The sequence below is a fragment of the Platalea leucorodia genome (genome assembly GCF_965183815.1).
Source record: "Platalea leucorodia genome assembly, chromosome: 4".
Taxonomy (NCBI): domain Eukaryota; kingdom Metazoa; phylum Chordata; class Aves; order Pelecaniformes; family Threskiornithidae; genus Platalea; species Platalea leucorodia.
In genome coordinates this window covers 126,787,181-126,811,604 of record NC_138826.1, presented here as the reverse complement: position 1 = coordinate 126,811,604, position 24,424 = coordinate 126,787,181, and the positions used below count along the sequence as shown (strand labels likewise).

Here is a 24,424-nt window from a genome sequence, read left to right as displayed (position 1 = left end):
AGCCACTTTCCCCCTCAAAAACTCGCCCCCTCCCTGTCCGCTCCAAAAAAAAAGCCACTTTTTCCTCACAAAAAGCTACTTTTCTCCTCAGGAGCGGGCCGCCCGCCCCGTTCCCGCCGCGCCGCCTCTCCTCAGCCCGCCCCGGCGGGGGGCGCGGGGCCGCGGCGGGCCGGGCCGGGCCGCGCTGAGGGAGGAGGAGGAGGAGGAGGAGGAGCGGCCCCGCTCCGCTCCCGGCGAGCTCAACAAAGGGCGTCGGGGCATGGCGGGGGCCGGGGCCGGGCCGCCCGCTTAGGGCCGGTGCTGGGCCGGGATGGCGGCGCAGGGCGGCGGGTGGCGGTGGGCGCTGGCGCTGGGCATGGCGCTGGCCTTGGGCGGTCGCCGTTGCTGCTGCCCCCCCGCCGCCGCCGCCGCCGCCGCCGCCGCCGCCCCGTTCCTCAACGCTTCGGCCGTTCCCGAGCGTTGCCGCCGCCCGGCGACCTGCGAACGGCTCCGGTACGGTGCCTGCCTGGGTTCGGCGCTGCCCTACGCCGCTACCTCCACGCTGCTGGCCGCCGACTCCGCCTCGCAGGAGGAGGCTCACGGAAAACTCCTGCTCTGGTCCGGTACGGACGGGCCGGGGGGGGGGTCCCGGCCCAGCGCGGTGTAGCGGGGGGGACGGGTGGGGGGGGGGTCTGGGAAGGGGCTGGGGAGCGCTAAAGAGGGGGACGGGGGTGGGTAGGGGCTGGGGTGCGGTGTGGAGGGGGAGCAGTATAGCGGGGGCCTGGGGAGGGGTGCAGTATAGATAACTGTATAGCGGGGGACCGGTGTTTGGTACAGTATAGAAAACTCTACAGCAGGGGCCTGGAGAGGGGTGCAGTATGGAATAAACTGTATAGCAGGGGGGATTGGTGTTTGGTACAGTATAGAAAACTCTATAGCAGGGGCCTGGAGAGGGGTGCAGTATAGAAAACTGTATAGCAGGGCCCTGGGGATGGGTACAGTATAGAATAAACTGTACAGCAGGGGCCTGGGGAGGGGTGCAGTATAGAAAACTGTATAGCAGGGGCCTGGGGATGGGTGCAGTATAGAAAACTGTATAGCAGGGCCCTGGGGATGGGTACAGTATAGAATAAACTGTATAGCAGGGGCCTGGGGAGGGGTGCAGTATAGAGGGGAGCAGTATAGTGGGGGACGGGGGATGTGTATAGTATAGAAAACTGTATAGCGGTGGCCTAAGGATGGGTACAGTATAGAAAACTGTATAGCAGGGGACTGGGGATGCGTGCAGTATAGAAAACTGTATAGCAGGGGCCTGGGGATGGGTGCAGTATAGAAAACTATAGCGAGGGCCTAAAGATGGGTACAGTATAGAAAACTGTATAGCAGGGGCCTGGTGTTTCATACAGTATAGAAAACTATACAGCAAGGGACTGGGGATGGGTACAGTATAGAGGGGAGCAGTACAGTAGGGGACAGGCGATGTGTATAGTATAGAAAACTGTATAGCGGGGGCCTGGGGATGGGTGCAGTATAGAGGGGAGCAGTATAGTGGGGGACTGGGAATGTGTATAGTATAGAAAATGTATAGCAGGAGCCTGGGGATGGGTACAGTATAGAGAACTGTATAGCAAGGGCCTGGGGATGGGTGTAGTATAGAAAAATATGTAGCAAGGGCCTGGGATGGGTGCGGTATAGAGGGGAGCAGTATAGCATGGAACAGGAGATGCATACAGTATAGAGGGGAGCAATATAGTAGGGGACAGGAGATGGGTACAGTATAGAGAGGAAGCAGTATAGCAGGGGACCACGGATGGGCGCAGTATAGCAGGGTACTGGTATTGGATACAGTATAGAGGGGGAGCAGTATAGCAGGGGACTGCGGATGGGCGCAGTATTGGGGGGTAGAAGTAGGGGACCAGGGATGGGTACAATATAGAGGGGAGCAGTATAGTGGGGGACAGGGTACAGTATTGAGGGGGCCTGGAGTTGGGTACAGTATAGAGGGGGAGCAGTACAGCAGGGTACCATGGATGGGTGCAGTATAGATCGCTGTATAGCATGGGAGCAGGGACGGGCACCCTATAGCAGGAGGCTTGGGGTTGGGTACAGTATAGAGGGGGAGCAGTACAGCAGGGGACTGGAGTTGGGTACAGTATAGAGAGCAAGCAGTATAGCAGGGGACTGGAGTTGGGTACATATAGAGGGGGAGCAGTACAGCAGGGGACTGGAGCTGGGTACAGTATAGAGAGCAAGCAGTACAGCAGGGGACTGGAGCTGGGTACATATAGAGGGGGAGCAGTACAGCAGGGGACTGGAGCTGGGTACATATAGAGGGGGAGCAGTACAGAAGGGGACTGGAGCTGGGTACATACAGAGGGGGAGCAGTGTAGCAGGGGAGCGGTGTAGCGCCTGGGGATGGGCACAGTGGGCGCCCCACAGGTGTTATAGAGGGGCGCGGGTGCCGCGTGCGCCGAGCCGAGGCACGGACGGTGCCGGTCCTCCCCGCCACAGCAGCCGGGCTCTGCCCCGTCCCACCCCACCCCACGTCCCCGTGGCGGGGGCCACAGGCCGACGCGGGTGGGTGACGGCGCTGTCCCCGCAGGCCTGCGCAACGCCCCGCGCTGCTGGGACGTCATCCAGCCCCTGCTCTGCGCCGTCTACATGCCCAAGTGCGAGGACGGCCAGGTGGAGCTGCCCAGCCAGACCCTCTGCCAGGCCACCCGGGCGCCCTGCACCATCGTGGAACGCGAGCGCGGCTGGCCCGACTTCCTCAAGTGCACGCCCGACCGATTCCCCGAGGGATGCCCGGTACGAGGGGGGACGCCCTGCCGTGCTGCCATGGGCTCCAAATCCCCACAGGGAAACGCCGGCTGCCCCCGGCCCTTCGCGGGGGACCGATGTCCAACCCGGCAGCCCGGCCTTCGCCGCGAGGGTGCCTCCTCCTCCTCACGGCCTCGCTTCTTCTCCGGCAGAACGAGGTGCAGAACATCAAGTTCAACAGCTCGGGGCAGTGCGAGGCGCCGCTGGTGCGGACGGACAACCCCAAGAGCTGGTATGAGGATGTGGAGGGTTGCGGCATCCAGTGCCAGAACCCGCTCTTCACCGAGAAGGAGCACCGCGAGATGCACGTCTACATCGCCGCCTTCAGCTCCGTCACCATCTTCTGCACCTTCTTCACCCTGGTGAGACGCGGGGGGACAAGGGGAGGTGTCCCCAAAAGTGCCAGGCACTCAGCTGTCCCTTTCCCCCCCACCGCCAGGCCACCTTCGTCGCCGACTGGAGGAACTCCAACCGCTACCCCGCCGTCATCCTCTTCTACGTCAACGCCTGCTTCTTCGTGGGCAGCATCGGCTGGTTGGCGCAGTTCATGGACGGCGCCCGCGACGAGATCGTGTGCCGTGCGGACGGCACCATGCGGCTGGGGGAACCCACGTACGTGTCACCTTCATCCCCATCCCACCGCGGCCAAGAGGTGTCCCTGGCACCAAGGAGGGCTCTTGGGGGTTCCTGGCCTCTTGGGGTAGGAGAGACCCCCTTCCTCCCCCCTGTCCCCTCGTGGAGGTTGGTGACGCTCCCGTCTCGCCTCCCCCCTGTAGCTCCAACGAGACGCTCTCCTGCGTCATCATCTTCGTCATCGTCTACTACTCGCTGATGTCGGGCGTCATCTGGTTCGTCATGCTGACCTACGCCTGGCACACCTCCTTCAAGGCGCTGGGCACCACCTACCAGCCGCTGCTGGGCAAGACCTCCTACTTCCACCTCATCACCTGGTCCATCCCCTTCGTCCTCACCGTGGCCATCCTGGCCGTGGCGCAGGTAACGGGACCGCGATCCCGCGTCCCGGCGGTTCCCTGCCGGGGTGACGTGGGCAGGGAGGGGTGGCCGCAGCCAACTGATGTCCCCATCTCTGCCAGGTGGATGGTGACTCTGTCAGCGGCATCTGCTTCGTGGGGTACAAGAACTACCGCTACCGGGCCGGCTTCGTCCTGGCGCCCATCGGGCTCGTCCTCATCGTGGGGGGCTATTTCCTCATCCGGGGTAGGTGCCAGCTCGCCCCGGTGCGGGGACAGGGGCACCGTGGGTGTCCCCTCACCCTGACCACCTCGTCCCTCCACCGCAGGGGTGATGACGCTCTTCTCCATCAAGAGCAACCACCCCGGGCTGCTGAGCGAGAAGGCGGCCAGCAAGATCAACGAGACCATGCTGCGGCTGGGTAAGCAGGGCTCCGTCGGCACCATTTCCGTAGGAATTTGAGTGGGAATGGGGACATTTTGTCCCCTGAACCCTGACACCCCCAGACAGGGAGTGGCTGCAGTGGGGGACAAAGCTGTAGTGCCGGTGGCACGGCCCTGGTGCAGCATCTTTGTCCCGGCGTTGCTGGGGTCCAGCTAAACCAGGGATGTCCCGCTTCTCTTCCAGGCATCTTCGGCTTCTTGGCCTTCGGCTTTGTCTTCATCACTTTCGGCTGCCACTTCTATGACTTCTTCAACCAGGCGGAGTGGGAGCGCAGCTTTCGGGAATACGTCCTGTGAGTGGGCCGGGGCGGCGAGCGGGGACGCTGGCGGCATCCCAGCACCTCGTGTTTAGCGGGGGACGTCGCGGAGCGGAGACCCCCGCGTCCCTCACCGGCGTTGCCACCGCATCTCTCCGCTCTGCGGAGCTGTGGGGGCTCAGCCCCGTCACGGGGCATCATTGGGTGTCCCCCTCCTTACGGCCACCGTCCTGCGGCTGTCCCCACAGGTGCGAGGCCAACGTGACCATCGCCACGCAGACCAACAAGCCCATCCCGGACTGCGAGATCAAGAACCGGCCGAGCCTGTTGGTGGAAAAGATCAACCTTTTTGCCATGTTCGGCACCGGCGTCTCCATGAGCACCTGGGTCTGGACCAAGGCCACCCTGCTCATCTGGAAGCGCACCTGGTGCAGGTGGGACCCCAGGGATGTCACCCCAGCTCCGTGCGGCCCTTTCTGTCCCATCCAACGTCCTGAGATGTTGGAGGTCGTCCCCAGATTTTTGTCCGTCGGCTCAATGAGTTGTGGGCTCGCAGCAGACAGCGTTTCAGGCACGGGGTGGCTTCTCCCGCTTTCCAGGTGTCTCGTGTCCTCTCTGTGGGACACCTCTATCCCCGGGGGACCCCTCCGACGCGGTCCCCAGCTCTTGGTGTCCCTGTCCAGAGTGGGAGAGGGTCGCCGTGTCCCCAGCTGCGATGCCTGGGGTTGTGTGTCCCCCCCTGTGCCTGGGCCACCCCGTGTCCCTGCTCTGACCCGCCGTGTCCCCAGGCTGACGGGGCAGAGCGACGACCAGCCCAAGAGGATCAAGAAGAGCAAGATGATCGCGAAGGCCTTCTCCAAGCGCAAGGAGCTGCTGCGTGACCCGGGCCAGGAGTTGTCCTTCAGCATGCACACCGTCTCGCACGACGGCCCCGTGGGTACGTGCCCGTTGGAGGGGACCGTCTCGGCAGCACCCTGGGGTCCCCATCTTCCCCCCAACTTGACCGGGGCTCCCCTGTTGTCCTTGCAGCCGGTTTAGCGTTCGACATCAACGAGCCGTCAGCCGACGTGTCCTCAGCGTGGGCGCAGCACGTCACCAAGATGGTGGCCAGGAGAGGAGCTATCCTGCCCCAGGACATCTCCGTGACGCCCGTGGCGACGCCTGGCAAGTCCTCGGGGACCGCTTGGGGCATCTCTGGGGGGACGAACCGGGCTGAGGGGCGTTGGGGATGTGCGAGGAGGCAGAGCCGGGGGGCTGGGGCTGGTGGGGGGGTGCAGGGCAGGATGCGGCCGCTCTCACCCGCCCCGTCCCGTGTCCCACAGTGCCGCCGGAGGAGAGGGCCAACCTCTGGGTGGTGGAGGCCGACGTCTCCCCCGAACTGCAGAAACGCAGCGGCCGCAAGAAGAAGCGGAGGAAGAAGAAGAAGGAGGTGTGCCCGAGCCCAGAGCGCTGCCTGGGGGGTCCCACAGCCCCCCCGGCCCCCAGCAGCGCCGTCCCTCGCCTGCCCCGGCTGCCCCCCCAGCCCTGCCTGGTCGCCTTCGCTCCCGATGTCCTCCCGGGGCTCCCGCCAGGCCAGCCCGAAGCCGCCTTCGCCGGGGGCCTGTGGGACGGCCGCCGCAGAGCCAACGTCTTCCACCTCATCAGCAACCCCTTCTGCCCCGAGATTGGGTCCCTGGAGGAGGAGAGCCCTGGCCCCAGCAGCGGGCGCCGGCAGCACAACGGGGGGCCGCTTTGGCCCCCCGACACCCTGCCCCGCGGCGGGGGGCCGAGGACTCAGGGCCGACGAGCCGGCTTGGCTCCCATCCACTCTCGGACCAACCTGGTGGACGCGGAGCTGCTGGATGCCGATTCGGACTTTTGAGCCCGTCCGGACGTTGTGAGGGGACGGGGACACCTGGGGCGAGACCCGAAGCCTCATCCAGCGCTGCGAGGGGACACCGAAGCCCACTCCGTCCCGCCGGGGCTGGTCCCGAGCGTCCCTCCGGCCCGTCCACGGTTGATTTCTCCCCTCGGAGGACGGCGTGTCTCCCCACATCACCTGGACAGACTCGTTGCACATCCCAGCCTGGCAAGACACCGGCAAGAAGGGCTTTGGGGTTCCCCCCGGCATCGATGGGAGAAGAAAAATGGGGTGTCGGTGGAACAAACCCCACCCAGGTCCTGCAGGGATTTAAGGACAAGGGGGACGCCGCCTTTGCCACCGACGGGAGCGGGTGGCCCCCACGGGACAGCGGGCAAGCGTAGGTCAGGGTCGATTTTGGTGAGCTTTGTCCCGCGTCCCGGGGCGCTGGGACCCGCCGACACCCCTCGCTCGCCCTCTGCCCCCACCCACGGCTAGACGGTACGTAGAGCTTACAAACACTTGTGCCAATAAGGTTTTGTTTTTTTTTTTTTTTTTTAATTATTTTTTTATTTTTTAATCTTTGTATCGTACACCGAGACGCGACGGCCGGGCACGGCCTCCGCTCGGGTGCTGCGGCCGAGAGCGGGATGAGCTGAACCCTCCTCACAGGGCAGCGGCAGCAGCGTCCCTGGGGTGTGCCCGTTTTTCTGGGTGCACCCCTATTTCTTCAGGGGTCCCAAAGTGCCCTCCGGCTCCCCAGAGAGCCGAACCGGCCCCAAAACGGAGGGCTGGTGGGACGGTGGTCCCTGGCCACGGGAGATGGGGAGCCGCGTTGGGGCGCACGGGCGCTCCTCGAGCCGCGATGCAAAAAAATAACCCCGAAACTTTAAAATCCCGGGGCGCGCAAGGCGAGCCGGGGTCGCCTTTGCTGTCTGGGCGCACCAACCCCCTAGGCGAAGTTTTTTATTATTTTTTTAAGAAAAAAAACCCCAAGTTACAGCAAACCCGGCCGAGCCCTGACGCAGGAGGACTCCAGTCCCTGCTGGTGTTTTGTATCTGTCCATTATCCCTCTCCATGTCTTTATTAAATCCTGGTAGGCTCCTGGCTTTTCTCGCTATCCCGGTGACCTCCACGGGTTAATTTTTGCTGCGTAAAGGAAAAAACCTCCTGTATCAGTATTAAAGTTGCCAAGTTTCCATTGCCAGTGGCTGCCCCGGGCTCTTTGGGGAGGTATCGAGTGCGGGGAAATACCGTGGGGTTTTGTCCTTTTTCCTAAAAGGGCTCTAACTACGTTAAAAATCGCTTTAAACTGCGTTAAAAATTGCTTTTAACTGAGTTAAAAACTGCTTTAAAACCCCGATCCCGGCCGTTTCGCCCGCGGAAGGCAGGTGTGAGGGGCTGGAAACGCCTGCGGGTGCGCTGGGGAGTGTTTGGGGGGACACTCGCCGGGTTTTGGCCCCAAAGTGGGGGGGCCGGGGGGGCCCTTTGCCAGCAGATGGCACTACGGGCTTAAATATCCCCAAATCTGCAGTTGGGTGGCCCAAATTTTGGGGTGCTGCTGGGTGCCTCGGCCGGAGTGGGGTCCCACAGCGATGGGCTGTGCGGATGGTGCTTTTGGGGACAAATACTGCTTTTGGAAAGCGTCCTCTTTTTTTATTTCGCTTGGGAGCGAGGCATCCGGGTGCTCCGTTAGCCCGGAGACCGGGCGCCCCGCTGAAATTTGGGTGGAATTGGCCAGGGAAAATTGGCATTTTCAGGGCTCTGCGCTGGGGCGGGCGGGAAGCCGGAGAAAGAGCTGGTTCGTCTGTGGCGAAACAAAATGTTTCTCTTTATTTTATTTTTGTTGGCTTTTTTTTCTCTTTATCTACCTATATTTTATTTTTGTGGGCTGCTTTTTTTAAAAGAAAAATGGATTGAAGCAGCTGTTCCTAAATGATATGCCGTTTTGAAACAAAAAGCTAAAATATTTAATTTTGGAAATGACAGGAGACGTCCTGACCCCGCCACATCCCTTATGTTTTCCCCCAGGCAACAAAAAACCCCCTTGATTTGGCACCCCGGGAACAAAGAAGTGTTTTTTTTGGGGGGGAGAAAAAAAGCATTTATCCTGGGAAACACCGCATCTTCCTCGCAAGGGGCTCGGAAGATGGAACCAGCTCTTTGCTCTAGTGGGAAAAATGAGAAGCAACCGTCAAAAAATATCATTTAAACAGGGTTATGATTAAAATATCCTGGTTAAAAGGGATGAAACGCCCAGGACGGGACAAATTCGGCTCAAATTCTCACGCCTGCTGTGCCCGGAGCATCCAGTGCTGGCACCGGGCCGGGAGCACCAAGCATCCCCGCCCAAAAGCGACCGGTGGTCCCGCTTACCACCGTGGGTGCTCGTGGTGTCGTACGCTGCTCGGGGTCAGGTTTTGCAGGGGAATAAGACTAAGAATGAAGAATTAAGACTTAGAATTAAGACTAAGAAGGCAGGGAGGTGGCTTGGCTTTGCCTCTCCCACCGTTTCGGCTCCAGGGGAATTTTTCTCTTGCCACGGGACAGGGACGGGTAGTGCGGAGGCTGCCAGCCGCCACCGTGGGTTTCCCCGCCCGACGCCGCTGGCAGGGAAACCGCAGCCAGGAAACCGCTACCGCCAGCGGCGAAAGCCGTGCGGTTGCCCGCAGCAGCGCTCACCCGCGCGAGGTGGGACCGGGGAAGGGACCGGAGACCGCCGGGGCGGCCATGGCAGCTCCGACGGAGGAGCTGGGACAGGGACAAGGCTGGACCAGGGTCCCCTCCGTCCTCCCCGCGCCTCGTCCCCTGAACCTTTCCCCAAGCGCATCTTCTCCCTCCGACTCCTTCAGCGTCGGGGAAGGTTACCGGCGAGTTTTAAGGACCCGAGGGACAAATCTCCTCCCTTCGGTGACCCAGACGTCACCCGCTCAGCTCCTTGGCTGCCAAAACCCAATTAATTTCCCCAGCTGTACATCGAGTATCCTCAGGAAAGAAAGGGAAGAGCTCAAATGGTCACACGTAAATACCATCCTCTTTTTTTATTATTCTTTTCCCTTTCGGTGAGGAGCGATATTTCAGGCTCCACTTTACATTACAAAGGAGCAAAGAGCCCTTCCTCTTCCCCCTGCCTGCCCTCCCATTGTGAAACAGCTTTAATATCTTCCAGTTATTATTTTAAGCCAATTTCCTAAGGAAACGAGGCTCATACATGCCTATGCGTGCGTCTGTCTGTCCGTCCGTCAGGCATCCCCCCCCCGGCGCAGCGCTCGGCGGAGAGGCTGCAGGTAACGATTGCAAAGATTTCGTGAAAAATGGAGCGGAGGGAGAGGAATTCCACAGGCGCGTGCACCCCCGTCCCGCTGGTCTGCGTTGAAAGTGGGTTTTGGGAGGCGCGGGAGATAAAACCGCGTTCATCTGGGCAAGGCAGGGAGGTTTCAAGGAATCCGGATAATATTCGCTATGAATACATTTAACCGCTCGCCCCCGGGGACAAATGTCGACGCCGTCTGGCCATCTGGTTGCCTTTGCCGTAATTAAATGAATGAAAACGACGATAACGCAGGCTGGTCGCGGGGACGTTGCCAGAACAAATCAATAGCAGCAGTAAAATCGGATTGCTCGTATCAAATGTCCAAATGCCATTAGGCAGGGATAGGCTGAATCATCTTAAATTCCTATCTGTAGCACAGGAGGTACAATTAGAAGAGCTAATATTATGGGGTGGTATCGACTTTTAGTTTGGGATTATATATATCTTGGCACGATGACTACTGTGCCTGTCTGTCGGCTTAAAGAATTGAAAAACTTCCATATAAATCTCTTTTTTTCCCTCTTTTCTTCATGTCTGGAAGGCTCAGCCTTTGTAGCGGTGCCGGGTGAAGCTCCCCGGCTCTGCAGCTGGATGACCGCGCGCCGCTGGGCCGTACGGGAGCCTGCGCCGTCCCGGTTAACGGAGGCTCGGCTGCTTTTAACTGGGATCAGGGAGCGAAGAGGCTCCATGCCGAGCAGTCCTGCCCGCCGTCACTAACGCCGGCACGCACCTGGCGGCCGGCTCGATTTTTCCAGCGCTGTTTTTAGGACTGAACATCACAGGAACGGGCAAATCCAGACCGTGAAAGTGTTTAGTGGGGGCTCTTCTGACCCAGTAACCATCCCGGTCTCCTCCCAGGTGCACCACCAGCTGTTCCCCACGGTGCGGTGTGGTGGGATGGAGGATTTCAGGACAATAAGGCGATTCACGAGCCAAACAGCTCAACCGCACTCGATTTTGCAGCTGTTTTGGTGGAGAAAAACTTGGGTTTTCTGTCTTTGTGCAAGATCAAAGCGTGGGTGTCTGCACCAGAGCACAGCCGTGGCTGCCTGCGTTTTCCTCCATCCTTCCCTCGCTGGTTATCGGAAGCGGAGGGAAGCGAAGAGGACAAAGACGACTACGAAATGGCTGACATTGGTGTCTAATCTGGCTTTTCCCTCGCCGTTGGGCTATGATACGCTCCACAGGCACCTGCCCGCGCCAGCCGGCAGCACCGGGGGCCGGACTGGGTTCCAGCTTGGTTCCACCACGCTGGGCGTGCCCGTCCCCAGCCCGTCCGGGAAAGAGGTATTTCCACGCCAACAGGTAAGGCATGGGCGAAACAGGCCGGAGACCGCAGCCGAGCCTGTCCTCACGGCTCCGGGGGAGACCGCGGCTCTTTTACTCCCTTTTCTGGCTTAATTTTTTTTGTTTGTGGTCATCATTGGTAGGAGACACCAGGCTATCTCCCGTGCAGATCTACACGCGGTCATGGCTCTCAAGAAAGACTCTCGCCTTTCTCCGAAGGTGCCCAACGTCTCCTTTCAGGCAAAGGCAGCGCCGCCTCGCTGCCCGTCTCCCGTCCCTCTCGCCGTCTTCCACGCGCGCGGCACGGGGAAGGAGCCGGCCCGAACCTCTCTCGTAGGCACCGCTGGCGCCGCTCTCACAGAGCCCCGATTGTTCGAACCGCTCAATCCTCCCTAAGCAAACGGCCTCTCCCTTCCTCTCCTGATATCCGTTGTTTTTCCAGATAAATCGTCAAGCACAGCCTAGCACATTGCTCCGGTTGTGCGGATGGTTTGCGGGATCGCTGGCAAGCTGCGATACCATCTGATTGCTCAGTTCGTGCCCCGATGTGAGGGAGGCGCCTCCAACCGGCGCCAGGGCGTGTGGGCGCGCTGAGATTAGCGTAGGGCTATTTTTCCAGGAAAACACCATCCCTGTCGGTATCCCGATTTGAGGACTGCGCTGGTTAAAAGGCGAGCGGGGCGAGTGCGGCGAAGATCATGCGCTGAGCCAGCTGGGCGACGCACGGCTGGGGTGCAGGTAGCACAAAGGACCAAAGTCAGGGTCAGGATTTTGCCCGAGCAGCAGATTTCCCCAGGTCAGGCGTGTGCAAAACAACCCGGACTGCGGGATCTGCGGCACCAGGAGACGATAACAACTGGAGGATTTCTGCCCCGGGCATCGGCGCTGCCGAGCGAGCGGGGCTCCAGGTCAGCACAAGCCCCGCTCCGCAGCAGAACCGCGGTGCTGCAGGAGCTGGGGCTCTGCACGGAGCCTGCTCTTCTCTTACGGCTGCAAGAAACACGCAGCGTCTATGGAAGGGGAGGGAATTCATCGGCTACAACTTCAGATCCCTCCCACGGCAGCTTTCAAAGAGTTTTGTTTTCAAAGGCCCCTTCTGAGACCGAAATCTGCCCTGAGACTGAGCTTTCTGATCCTAGGGAGAGGCAGAAACGCGCTGCGGAACCCGCACGCGGATCCTGATTTCACTTCAGTAAGGAAATAGCGTTAGTTCAGTAAAGTCGGGACTTCTCCCCCGGCACTTTCAACGCACAAAGTAACGTGCTTCTTTTCCTTTAACTTCAACCCCCCTCGCACATTCCTCCCGTCGTCCTCTCCGCCGCTGTCGCCTTCGGAGCCCATTAAATGCTTTACAGCCTCCGTCCTAGGCATTTTCCAGTCCAGCTGCCACCCTTGCACATAACGAAACCGTTTTTCTTCCTGTCCCCAGCGAGTTTTTACCAACGCAGCGTGTCTTCAGCTGCCGGCCAGGTTCTTCCTCTCCAAGCATGAAACCCTCCTGTGGCTTCTCAGGTTTTGCAGCCCCTCTCCCTCAGTCGCTCCTCTGCCTCCTGATTTTGGGGGGGGGGTGTGGTGTTTCTGTGGGCTGCTCCTCTCCTCCCACCGTGCCGCATCTCGCAGCCAGCTCATCCCAAACACCGAGCTCGCCCAGGGCTTGCGAGTGACTCGAAAGTACCAGGCTGCGGGCGTTAACTTGGGAATCAAAAACTCTCCCGGTCATCGCAATCTTGCCAATTGTTTTTCCCTGCACGTTTCTAACTTCTGGCATTTCTGGTGGATCCCCAAACTCCGCTCAAGCTCGCGGTATGTCATGCCTCCTCGTTTTCCAGGCTCTTCTGCATCCCTCCTGCTTGGCCCATCGCATCCCCTTCGCTATCGAGAAACTCGCGCCCAGAGATCCTGCATTAATCCTAATAATGATAATAATAATGAAAAAAAAACAAAGGATGAGTTTTAATTCTCATTCCCTAAGAGGAGCTTTCCTGAAGAACTGGATTTAGAAAAACGCGGCTCGCTACTGGCTTTTGTGGGTTGGCAGGCGCCTGAAGGAGGCTGGCCAGCAAAGGGGCTCCGTGGGCTAGCAGAACAGGGCAGGCCAGCGAGTTTCTGGGCTCTCGGATGTGGCGCTCGCCTTGCCAGAACGTCTCGGCCCCTTGTTTTCAAGGGTTTGGCTTGTGGGCCCGGGAGAGCGGCCTGGCGCAGGCCCTGGCGCTCGCTCAGCACCGGCGGAGACACACAAAATCCCACTCGAACGGGGAAAAACAACCCAAACTTCTCCACAGGGAGGGAGGTTAAGCGCTGCACCGGCCGCCCTCCGAGGGCGTGGGGGCCGCCGGCGGCCCCGCAGCCCCGGGCGAGGCTCCGGACGGGGCCGCCCCTGCCGCCGCCATTCCGCGCCTCTGCCCCGGGCGGGCGACAGCGGCGGGACGGCGGCGCGGCCCCGGCGGGACTACATTTCCCAGAAGCCCCCGCGCGCCTCAGCGCCGATAGGCGGGGGGGCGGTGTCGCGGAGGCTGCCGGGAGTCGTAGTCTCGGCGGGGAGGCGGGCGGGAGGACTGCGGGTCCCGGCGTGCCCCGCGGGCCGTGAGGGGGCGGCGGCGGGGGAGGAGCGGGCGGGCCCTGAGGGAGCCGGAGGCGGCGGCGGCGGCGGCGATGTCGGTGCAGGTGGCAGCCCCCGCTGTGGAGCTGAAGGAGCTGAGCGGCCCCATGGATAAGGCGGCGGGGCCGCCGTGCGAGCCGGTGACCGCTCACCCTCCCGGGCACGGTGTGGCCGCGGCCCCCTGCCCGCTGCCGGCCGCCGAGCGTGAGGCGGCCCCGGCGTCCTCCTCCTCCTCCTCCTGTGGCGAGCGGCCTCCGCTGAGCGGCTGCCCCGGGCTGTCCGCCGCCGCCGGGCTGCCTCCGGGCGCCGCCAAGGTGCCTCAGGCTTCGGCCATGAAACGGAGCGACCCGCATCACCCCCAGCACCGGCACCGCGACGGCGGCGACAGCGGCGGGGCCGCGGCCGAGGCGCTCGTCAGCCCCGACGGTACCGTCACCGAGGCGCCGCGCACCGTCAAGAAGGTAACGGGGAAGGGGAGGGGGGGGACCGGGGGGGGGGAGCACCCGCCCCCGGGCGTGGGGACCCCGCACCCCCAGCGGGGCGCCCCCGGGGGCGCGCACGGACCCCGCCGGGGGGGGGGGACACGGTCCCGGTGCTTGGGGACGCGGCGGTGCCTCCCTCCGGGCAGGGACCCTGCCGGCGTGGGGGTCCCCGGGGCGTCGGTGTGGCCGTGGGGCCGCTCCCGTGGCCGTGTCTCGGGGGCTCCCGTGGCCGTGGGGCCGCTCCCGTGGCCGTGTTTTGGGGGCTCCCATAGCTGTGGGGTTGCTCCCGTGATGATGTTTCAGGGACTCCCGTGGCCGTGGGGCTGCTCCCGTGGCCGTGTCTCAGGGACTCCCGTGGCCGTGGGGCTGCTCCCGTGGCCGTGTCTCAGGGACTCCTGTGGCTGCAGGGATGCTCCCGTGGGCCATGTTTCAGGGACTCCCATGGGCCATGTTTTGGGAGCTCCCGTGGCCGTGGGGCTGCTCCCGTGGCCGTGTTTCGGGGACATGCTCCCCCGGGGACGTGGGGTCCCGTCTGCTTCTTGTGTCCCCTGTGTGCCTCTGCCCTGTGGGTAAGCCTGGGGTGCACGCACAAACAGCGTGGATGTGCCCACGGACACCCGTGACCAGCGTGATCCTGCCCCAGGGGTCCGTCTCAGCTGTACGCGTGCCCGGAGACGTGCCCGTCTCGTAGGGTAGGTGCTTGTTTACGCACTCGCGTCCGCCAAGGAGTGTAGGTGCACGCTGGGTGTGCGTACACCGCGCTCCCGCACGCCCCGGGTGTGGGGGTGTTTGCGGGAAGAGCGTGTGCCAGGTTCGTGAGCTCCCACGTGTGTGTGGGTTCACACTGGGTTCATGTCCCCGGGGTTATTTGCTCGCTTGGAAATACAGGTATGCGCCAGATAAAAATGTACAGAGAGGTGCCCGTCCCGTTAATACGGGAGGGGTCATCGGGCGTGCCCGGCGTGCACGCTGGACGTGCGTGTGCCTGTGGGTGTATCGCTGGGTGCACGCTCGCACACACCCCAGGGTGCGTCTGCGCGGGCTGCCCCGTCCCGGCGCTCGCCCGTCGAGGCGTGCAGGTGTACTCCGGGAACGCACGGACCGCAGCCTGCCCGGCGAGCGTGCGTTGGGCGTGCACCGACGGACGCGGCAGGCACACACCGTCCCCTCGAACCCCGCCAGTCCTGCGAGCGCGTGCCCCGGCGTGCGTCTGCCCCGTGGGTGCGCTACGTGCGCTGATACGTAACCCCTAGATGCGTACGTTGTTTAGGTCTATATACCCTGAGGTATATATGCATGTACAGGAGTACCCGTAGCTGGTTACGCGCGTGTGTGCAACCACTTTTGTACTTACACATGCATATGCAGGTATAGCCATAGCTATACATCCACTTGGGCCTATAGGAACCCACACGTGTGGAGGTAAGTACGCAGATACGGAGCTGGATGTGCACATAACGCATGCTGGTATGTATACAAACACGCGTATAGAGGTGCACACACGCACAGGTGCCTATGTGCTGTGGCTATGTGCATGTGTGACGCATACCTTTGCATGCAGGGGAGGTGTACCCGCAAGTTTACCCGGTTGGATATCTATAGGGATGCAACCAGGTGCACACACGCGCACCTATCGGTACACACGTACGCATACAGCTGTGCACACGCGTGTCTATAGCTGCACAAACGCTGACAGAGCTAGGTATGTACACACTAAGGTATACCCTGCCTCCTTGGATGCCTACGTACGGGAGCAAAGAAGCACCTTTGTGCGCATAGGCACCCGTATGCCCCGTGCTCAGGTACCTTTGCCCATCTGCCCGCGCCCAGCTGTACGGCTGTAGCCATCCTTACGGACAGAAATGCATTCAGACGCACGCAGACAGCCCCGTGCGTCACGTATAGATGTCCTCGTGCCTTTGCATACGCAGATTACGCACAGGTTGTGTCCAGCTGTAGATGCACCTGAGTCCGCTCTCTGACCTGTTCACGTAGATACATCCATGCGTATCCAAGCTCCTCAGGTGGACGCACCCATGGACACAGATACTCCCTGTAGTAAGGGGATACGTGTACTGTCCTATAGATAGAGCCATACATCCCTCTGTGGATGGCTGTAGAGAAATGCACGTTTCCCACAGAGATTGGCGAGTAGGAGCAACCTGAGTTGTTGGTGTCTGGCACCCTTCCCTTCGGAAATCTCGGGAGGAGGAGTTCTCCCTCGTGACGCAAGAGCCTTCTGGGGAATGTCGGGGAAGAAGTCTCCCTGTTACAAGGAGAACTTCCCTACTCGCGAAGCTTTGGGGTGAAGACTTTGTCTACCTATTGCTGGACTTCCACCCTCTTTCTAATATTTCCTCTCCCTTCCGAAGGCCCAGGACGAGGGATTTTGTCTCCATAACCGTGATCTCCTCCTGTGTGACTTCCCTGAAACTGGAGGGTCTCCTAGAGACTCTGTGGGAAGGAGCGCATCCCTGTAAGGCAAGGTTTGCCCGTGAAGAGAGTCCGGATCCTTCATCTCCTTAGAAATCTCTGCTGGCGGGGTTCCGTTCCTCAGTAAAGGACATTTTTCCATTTGTGACTTCATTCCCCAGTGTCTGGAACCCTCTCCGTTTGATATCCTAATCCAATCTCTCTATTTTAGAGACCCTCAGGGTATCCGTATTTCTCCTCAAGTGTGCTTAATACTTCTAAACTCCTCCCTTAGCCCTCTATTTTTTTTTTTTTTTTTGTTAACCGACGAAAAGGGTGTCTCCTTGCACCCCTGTCCTGAAGTCCAGCCCTTGCCTGGCGAGAGGAGCACATCGTTAGGTGACACATCGTTAGGTGACCCGTTTGCATCGCTAAGCCCAGGAGGGAAGAGGTGCTGGAGCGTGGCCAGAGCAGGGCAGCGAGGCTGGGGCAGGGGCTGGAGCACAAGGCTGGGGAGGAGCGGCTGGGGGAGCTGGGGGGGCTCAGCCTAGAGAAGAGGAGGCTGAGGGGAGCCCTCCTCGCTCTCTGCAACGGCCTGAAAGGAGGCTGGAGCCGGGGGGGTCGGTCTCTGCTCCCCAGGAACAAGCGATGGGACGAGAGGGAGCGGCCTCAAGCTGCGCCAGGGCAGGGTTGGGTTGGGTATTGGGAAAAACTTCTTCCCCCAAAGGGCTGTCAGGGCCTGGCCCAGGCTGCCCAGGGCAGGGGCTGAGTCCCCATCCCTGGGGGGATTGAAAAGCCGGGGAGATGTGGTGCTGAGGGACATGGTTTAGTGGTGGGCTTGGCAGTGCTGGGTTAACGGTTGGACTGGATGATCTTAAGGGTCTTCTCCAACCTTAACGATTCCATGATTCTATGAAGAGGGGTATCGATGGCGGGCGATGGGGTCGTTACCTGAAACAGCTCGAAGGAACCTGCCTCGCTCTCCCTGGATGCTCCTAACAGCAGCAGAGGCTGCCTTAGAAGAGAGGAGCGGAGGATGCCAGGCTTTCAGGAGAAACCTGGATGCGGGAGGAACAGCCAGCAAGCTTACGGCGCAGCAGAGCTCCCCAGCTGGCTCCCTTTGCTTTGGGTGATGAGTTTGTTTAGGAGCTGACAATCTGTCTGGTTGCTAAAGGAAGCGCGATGTGTTGATGGAGGGTATCTGGGAGTACATACTGTTCCTTCTCTTTCTTTTTCCCCTCGTACTGTTGCTTTCCAGTGACTTCAGTGCCTGCGTTCCCGAGACTTGGGAGGTTGTTAGGCATTTCGTTTCCCAGATTTACGAATCCAGAGTCCTTTCCGCCGTTTCTTAGGAAGTCATGTTATTTAAATAAAACACCAGATTTGGTAGCCATAAAATTGTTCCCAGTCCTGTGACTGAAAAATTGGGCGCGCGGAGCTGAAGCATCTGTTGAAAGAAGGTTTAGCACAAAAATAAGTCTAGAAGAAGCAGATAAATTTTTTTTGTCAAATCCAATAGAACTTTGCTCTAGTACCTGAAGCAAAAGTCTATTTAAAATGTATAAGCGAGATCATACCAAATTCGTAGTGAAACCAAGTAAACTGCAGTTCTTACAGGGTTTGCTGGGAAAAAAAATCTCTGTAGATTTTCTTGGCTGGTTTATATATTAAAAGTAGTTTTTTCTGGTTTTTTTTTTTCCTTTCCTTGAAATTTAGCAGTTAAGTAACGTGTGAACTAATGTTTATTTCATAGTTCTGACACAAGCACAGAGTTCCCAGTAAATAGCCGTGACTGTTCTTTCCTCTAATACCACTCTCATTTTAAATCTATTTTGATGTTGGCTTAGTGTTTGACTTAATGCCTGTCTGCCTTTAGGTGGGCTAACCAATATTGCACCTTGATAGAGTGGGGACAGTACACGTGCCCGGATTGGCAAGTGTTAACCGCTTTGCAAGTTTGTATTTTTATTTATTTAGGCGATGGCTTCGTTTCGTTGTCGCGTTACAGCTGATGCATAGCCCTGATTCTGCAGCCTTGCGCGCCTGCTCGTACGAGAAACGATGGCGCTCCGACAAACCCAGAGCTCCACGTCAAGTACGCTGGGCTGGTCTTCGTCACGCCCGCAGAAGCGGTTCCCGTCAGATCTCGGTGAAGATCTCTGTGGTCACGTCTGTGTTCTCTCTGGGTTCTTGCTGTAGAGCCGCACTCTCGAGGCAAGGCTAGAAGACCTCATTTCTGAGATGACATTGGACTTGACTTTTACAGCGAACTCTGACTCATGGATGTGGCTGTGACCTTTACGTGCGTCTACACAGGTAGATTGAGCTGACCCCCGCTTGGCTGGCGCTGCTGCAGAGCTCGCCGCCGCTGAGAAGGGCTGGCGAGCGGGTCTGTGGCCTGTGTCTGAGGCGTGGGCTAGTGGCCTGAGCTTCAGGGGTGGCCCAGATCTTCCCCTGCCTCTGACTGCGTGTCCTCACCCTCTCCCCTTCCCCTTCTGCCACGTTCTCACGTGGCTCCGAGACGAGGCAGTTGGAGAGCTCAAACTGCATAAAATTCCCCACTTTAAGTTGGGTTCGTTTTCTGTTGGAATGATTCCCTCCAACGCGGGGTGGAGGACGAGCCGGGAACGGTGCGGGAGAAGCGGCACGAGCAGGTTGGTGGAGATGGGAGGGATGGAAAGGCCTCTCCGGCAGCGGCTGGCTGCCCAACCGGCTGGGCCGCAGGGCGACTCCGCGCCCTGCGCGGCTGCTGCCGGCGCGCTGACGGGTGACTCGGGAGACGCGCGGTTGCTTCTGCCGTCCCCGCGCCCGGAGCAGGCTGAGCCGTGGGGCTGACTAACAGTTTCAGGCGTCCCGGGCTAAACTTATCTGTGGATGTGAGTCAAGGCCCTGAGTCACACGAATTGTTTACCGTTTTAGTTTTGAACGTGTAATGGTGTTTTGATGATGAGATGATCGCTCGTTGGCTTTGGGGGTCACTTAGGGTTTCTGTTATTTCTTAGGGCGTTCCTAGATGAAGGCGGCCAAAAGTCGCAGAGCTTCTGGAAACATCGTCGTTAGTGCGCGTGGGGTGGGAGCCAGTGAGGGGCTGTAATTAAGACTCCCAAACTGATTAGCTGTATGATCTTAGCCTTGTAATGACAACTCTGTGCCCCTCTTTCTTTAGCTGAGAGAAGAACGTATACTTAAACAGACGCGCTTCTTAGTTTAATGATTCTTAACTGCTCAGCAAGTAAGGATTTGTAGATGCTTGTACACTATACTGGGAAGTTTTGAACGACAGCAACTGTGTGGCTGTGGAGTTTTATATTAAGCATATACCAATTTACAAAATGAAAGGTTCTTTTTTTTTTTTTTTGTCCCAGCCGCTCAGTACGGAAAGCACAGCTTACTCCTTCAATTTCCAGCTGTGTTCTTTTGCTCCTTAGCGTCATTAAAACAGAGGTTTTCAAATTGGAAGGGATTGATTTGCTGGTTTGTCGGTGCTGTTGATTCATTCGGCGGGCTAGAGCGGAGCACAGCTTGCTTTTCCAGAGCTGCGCCGCCTCTGCCAGTGCCAGTGGCTATAGAAAGCTGTGGCTTTTGTCCGTGGGCAAAGCAGAAGAAGCGGGGCGTGGAGGTATACGGTACCGAGGCGCACGTCCTCGGGTAACGTCACGGCTTGAGTATAACCTTTCTAAAACTCCCCACTGCAAAATTCTTCGGTGAAGGGATTACATCAAAATAAATGCCTGGTGCTCGCTAGACTGGCACATCACCTGACTGGTGAGCTGCGATGGGAGGCTTTATTCTGCTAAGACTCTAAATGACTCTCATGTGGCTTGTCTAAATGATGATTCTGACCTTGACTCCCAGCAGATTTCACTGCCTGCGACGAAAGTGTAGCTTTTCCCTTGTAAATGTGTGTAAATTCCTCGCCACGTTCCCATATCGTTTTGTGGGGCAGAGGGATTTTTTTTTTTCTTTTTGGCAGGTGTGCGCTCCGTCAGGGATTTCGTACGTGCCTGTGCGTTGGTTTTCTATTTTCTCCATTTCGTCCTAACCCCTAGTGATCACTTATGCTAGGTAATAAATGTTTTCCCCCGAGGCTGAATTCCCAAGTGCCGCTCGTAATGAGTGTGGTTTGAATGCTATTTAGTAAAATCTTATCATTGGAGGCCATATTCTTTTATTACATATAATATTCGTGGGTCTGTCTCCCTATGAATGTGTGCAGTTTAATTTTAGAAGGTGCCTGCATGTGACTGCTCGGAAACTGTGTACAAAGATCAATACGTCAACCTTTGGCATGGAGGCTCTGGAACAGAAAAGAAGGTAAAAGAAGATTGGGGAAAAAGTGATAGAAAAATAATGGCCGCGAAGGCGAGTAGATGGCAGGCTGTAAAACGTAATGACCTGGAAATGAGAAGCCGGGGTGCGGCTCAGGGCACCTCAAACCTTGTCCCTGTGAATGGCAAACTTGCGTTTTGCCGGCAGGCTGTGGCACCGTACCTCTGTTGCTTTCTCGGGTAAAAAAAAATGTTGAAACAGAAAATGATCTTTGTGTTTGTATCTTTCCTGGGGGGACAAAAACCTGGTATTTGAATTTACAAGAAATTAAAAGCGTAAAGTCTTAGCTTTGGCCCTGACTTGACGCTTGAAAGACGAGCAAGGTAAAGCAATTACGACTTTCGGAGCCGCGTTTGACCTTTTAGGTTTTCTTTTTAACTCTTGTCTAGTGAATTGTAAAACAACGTGGTGTTTAAAGGAGAGATGGAGGTAAAACTAAAAGGAAAGCAAGCAGCTAGGTAGCGCAGAGATAACAGGCGGATTTCTCCACGCGACCGAGGGACCTGCAGCATTGCTCAGATTTGAAGAATGCTAAAGACTGAAAGAATAGAATTGCTCCCAGTGTTGTGTAGAGCTGCCGCAGTGGTGAGGCACAAAAGCCATCCACCTAATTTTCTCCTTTGGTATTTATTTTCCTCTTCAATTTTGCAGATTCAAGCCAGAGATCCAAGAGCAGAGCCTCAGTCATGGGAAGGAAACCTCCTCCCTGAAGTACGATGGCTGACGTCCTCTTAAATTCCTCTGTAGAGAGATGAGCTGTAGGCAAGTCAGAAAATCTAAATGATGAACGGGAGAGAGACAGCCCGAGAAATAAGGTCCAGCCTCTAAATCAAAATACGGGAGGCTGCTTGCTTTACGTCCCAGCAAAACTGTTAGGTTCTAGGGCTTCAAATGAGCAGCAAACGGACTGGGAGGAAACGGGTGAATTAAGGATGAAATAAGCTTTAAATATTTCTTGCACAAAATCCTCTATGCTCAGGTCTGCAGCTAAAGGCATTTGTAGCAAAAAAAATCCCACTGAAATGCCTCAATTCCAGTCTAGAGAAGCCACAATTAAGTTTATTTCTTCCTTATCAAATGGCTACCAATGTCAGTTCAGGGTCTTTCTTGATAGCAAGTCTGCAAGTACGAACATAAGGTGGGGAACCTTACAACCAGGCTGCCGTAGGAGCAGTCGCGGTCGGTCACCGCGGCAGGCTGCAAGCAGGAAGGGAAAAATGGCTCGTATTTTTAGTTGCAACAGCAATCCCGTCTTCTGTTCGAAGCGGTCTTCTCGAGATTAAGATGAAATATTGTGATGAGGTTAAAAGGAGTGAAGGTTTAGTAAACTCCGTTTATTCATTTCTGTTGTGCGGCGGTGGAGAAGCTCTGTAGTGCCCGCTCGCAGGTGCGCCGCAGGCAGCGGAGGGAGGCAAGGTCGATTCTGGAAGCCGAAATTCAGCGCGTGTGTACTGGATTAACGGAAGATTTTCTGGGCTTTAGGCTTAATCCAAACTCTGAAATGGGAAAAGTCAGTAAGTGAGAAAATAAGACTGAGGAACATGAAATAATAGTTCTTCAGGGAGCTTTGAGGTCAAAGATTTAAAAACAAAATAATAATTTATTTTTTTTTTCGGAGGACACTTCTCAACTGACTGCTTCCCTGCTTAAGACCTTGAAGCAGTAAATTGCTGTCATGCTCGTGCCCGCTAGCTGTGTACTGAATACCTTTAGAAAATGTAGTTTGGGGTTTTTTTTTTTTTTGTTTGTTTCTAGTTATATTTTGTGAAGGCCAGGGTTATCTAAGTATGTTGGCTTTTTTTTTTTGCATCAAAAAATTGTGCAGCTCTTCCTAGAGCAGGAATTCAGCCTTGCAGACAGAGCTGTTGAGAAACTTGCTAACAAAACTGTCAAACTTCATCTTTTTCGTAGGTGCAGCTCACCTAATCTGTTCTTACTCCGAAATACCATTCGTAGAATTAAACATACTGAGATTGATTCTATCAGACGTCGTTACGTCTTCTGCAAAAGGGTACATGAAGCTGATTGAATTGGTGTCCTGATTTACAATGCTTCACCCTAAGTATGAGCTGTCATACAGTTCGTGCTGTAGAGAGAAGCTTTAACTGTTTTTTAATTTATTATGGTACTGGTATTGGAAAATACCTGTATAATTATATAAATATGGATTGAAATGTTATTTATTTTTATTATAGTAGGAATATGCACAGATGTCTTAAGTGAAATGGTTGTTAGAGAGAGCAGAGGCTTTCGTGTGACTTCCCAGAAGACTTGGTGACCAGCAGAACAGTTCCCTGAAGTGACCGACGTTTGCAGGGACTTTTCGGACAACCGAATGACATGGTCACGCTTGCCTTCTTTTCATGTCTGAGGCGAAAGGCTTTTCTGCAAAAGCTGGAGCGCTCTAGGATAAGCAAGGATGGGTGAGAGCCTAGAATTAATGTTCCTCTGCACCCTCGAAAAGCTCACCGTGGCGCTGGAACGCATCGTGTTTTCCTGCTTTTGCAAGAAGCACTGCTTCATCTCGGGTATGGATGCACTGAAATTAAAACCGCTCGTCAATATATTTGGGGTTTCCACTGCGAAGTGGAGAAGATCTGACCTTTTTCCCCACATGCCTGGTGTCATTATTAAATAGCGCTCTATTATTGAAGCGTAGTCCCCACCAACTTCGGTTGGAGCTCAGCTCAGCGCTTCTCGAAGTTCTGGCTCGCGAGCCGTGAAGAGCTGATGATCTTACAGCTAACGGCCAGATGTGAAAAGCTTTCCGAGGGCGTCTCGCCTAGCGCTGCTGAAGACGTGCCTGAACAAGAGGCAGGCAGCCCCGCGGTTGCTCCGCGCACGCTGAATCGGTCAGATGTGAGTCACTCAACGTCTTGTTCTCTTCGGGCTGCATCAGCACAGCGCGTGAGCCGGCGCCGCCGCGCAGCTTCTGGACCGGAGCTGGCTTCTGTCCATCCAGCTCGAGCTCCAGTCTGTCTGCACCTGCCTGCATAGACTTGCCTATAGCAACTTTGGCAGGGAAAAATGCAGAATTTAATTAGGTAGGGCAGCATTTAACAGCCTAACCAAAACCCCTGCTTCTTCTTGAAGTCTCCGGCCTCCTCCTCCGTGCGCTTTGCAGCTTCCCAACAGGGGAAGCGAAGCATCAGCAAAGTCCGACCCTGAAAGCGTGTTCTGTCCACCGATGGAGACGGGTTCTTCCGAAAGCAGCGGTGTGTCTGCGCGCTTACTTGCGGCGTGCGTGACTTCGGGCTGAGGGAATGACCTTACTTCTTGGATTCTTTATTTTCAGTCAGCTTTCCAGCCCTAATATTCTCCTAATAGCATTTTTAGCATTTTGCTATGTGAAATGTTTGAACGCTGCAGCGTGCTGACCTTACTTTAAATTGCAGGGGTGGCAATGCTGGAACTCCAGGTATTTTTTCCTCATGACAGAGCCTTAAGTAGGCAGCCAGTTGCATTTTTTCATGAGAGGAAGGTCGGTTGAAAAATTGGGTAGCTACCCAGAACTGCTGAAGCACTCTCTTTCAAATTTTATTCCAAAAGCAAGTGTTTAAAAATAGAAGTATGAACGTGCCTTCATCTGACAGTTAGGAAGCTTTGCTTGTTGTTTACTTCACAGAGGTGCAGTAAGGTGACCGACATTTCATCCTGAAGTTATGTGAGAAAAACCAGGGAATGGACTGT

At 57.0% G+C, this 24,424-nt stretch overlaps 2 protein-coding genes across 2 annotated transcripts in view; both read left to right on the top strand.

Moving 5' to 3' along the window:
• Positions 1-310: 310 nt before the first annotated feature.
• SMO (smoothened, frizzled class receptor) lies at positions 311-7,519 on the top strand (the record flags this gene model as incomplete). Its single annotated transcript, XM_082309166.1, has 12 exons — positions 311-602; positions 2,582-2,787; positions 2,952-3,161; positions 3,239-3,411; positions 3,576-3,795; positions 3,894-4,017; positions 4,100-4,192; positions 4,399-4,507; positions 4,720-4,905; positions 5,260-5,408; positions 5,501-5,635; positions 5,794-7,519. The coding sequence occupies 12 exons, from the start codon at positions 311-313 to the stop codon at positions 6,330-6,332; spliced, it is 2,436 nt and encodes an 811-aa protein (XP_082165292.1). The 3' UTR covers positions 6,333-7,519.
• Positions 7,520-13,546: 6,027 nt separating this feature from the next.
• The window catches only part of AHCYL2 (adenosylhomocysteinase like 2), a 108,625-nt gene continuing 97,747 nt past the window's right edge, over positions 13,547-24,424 (top strand). The window contains exon 1 of the mRNA XM_082308293.1: positions 13,547-13,972. Coding sequence (XP_082164419.1) covers positions 13,565-13,972 — 408 coding nt within the window. The 5' untranslated portion in view covers positions 13,547-13,564. The remainder of the gene's footprint in view (positions 13,973-24,424) is intronic.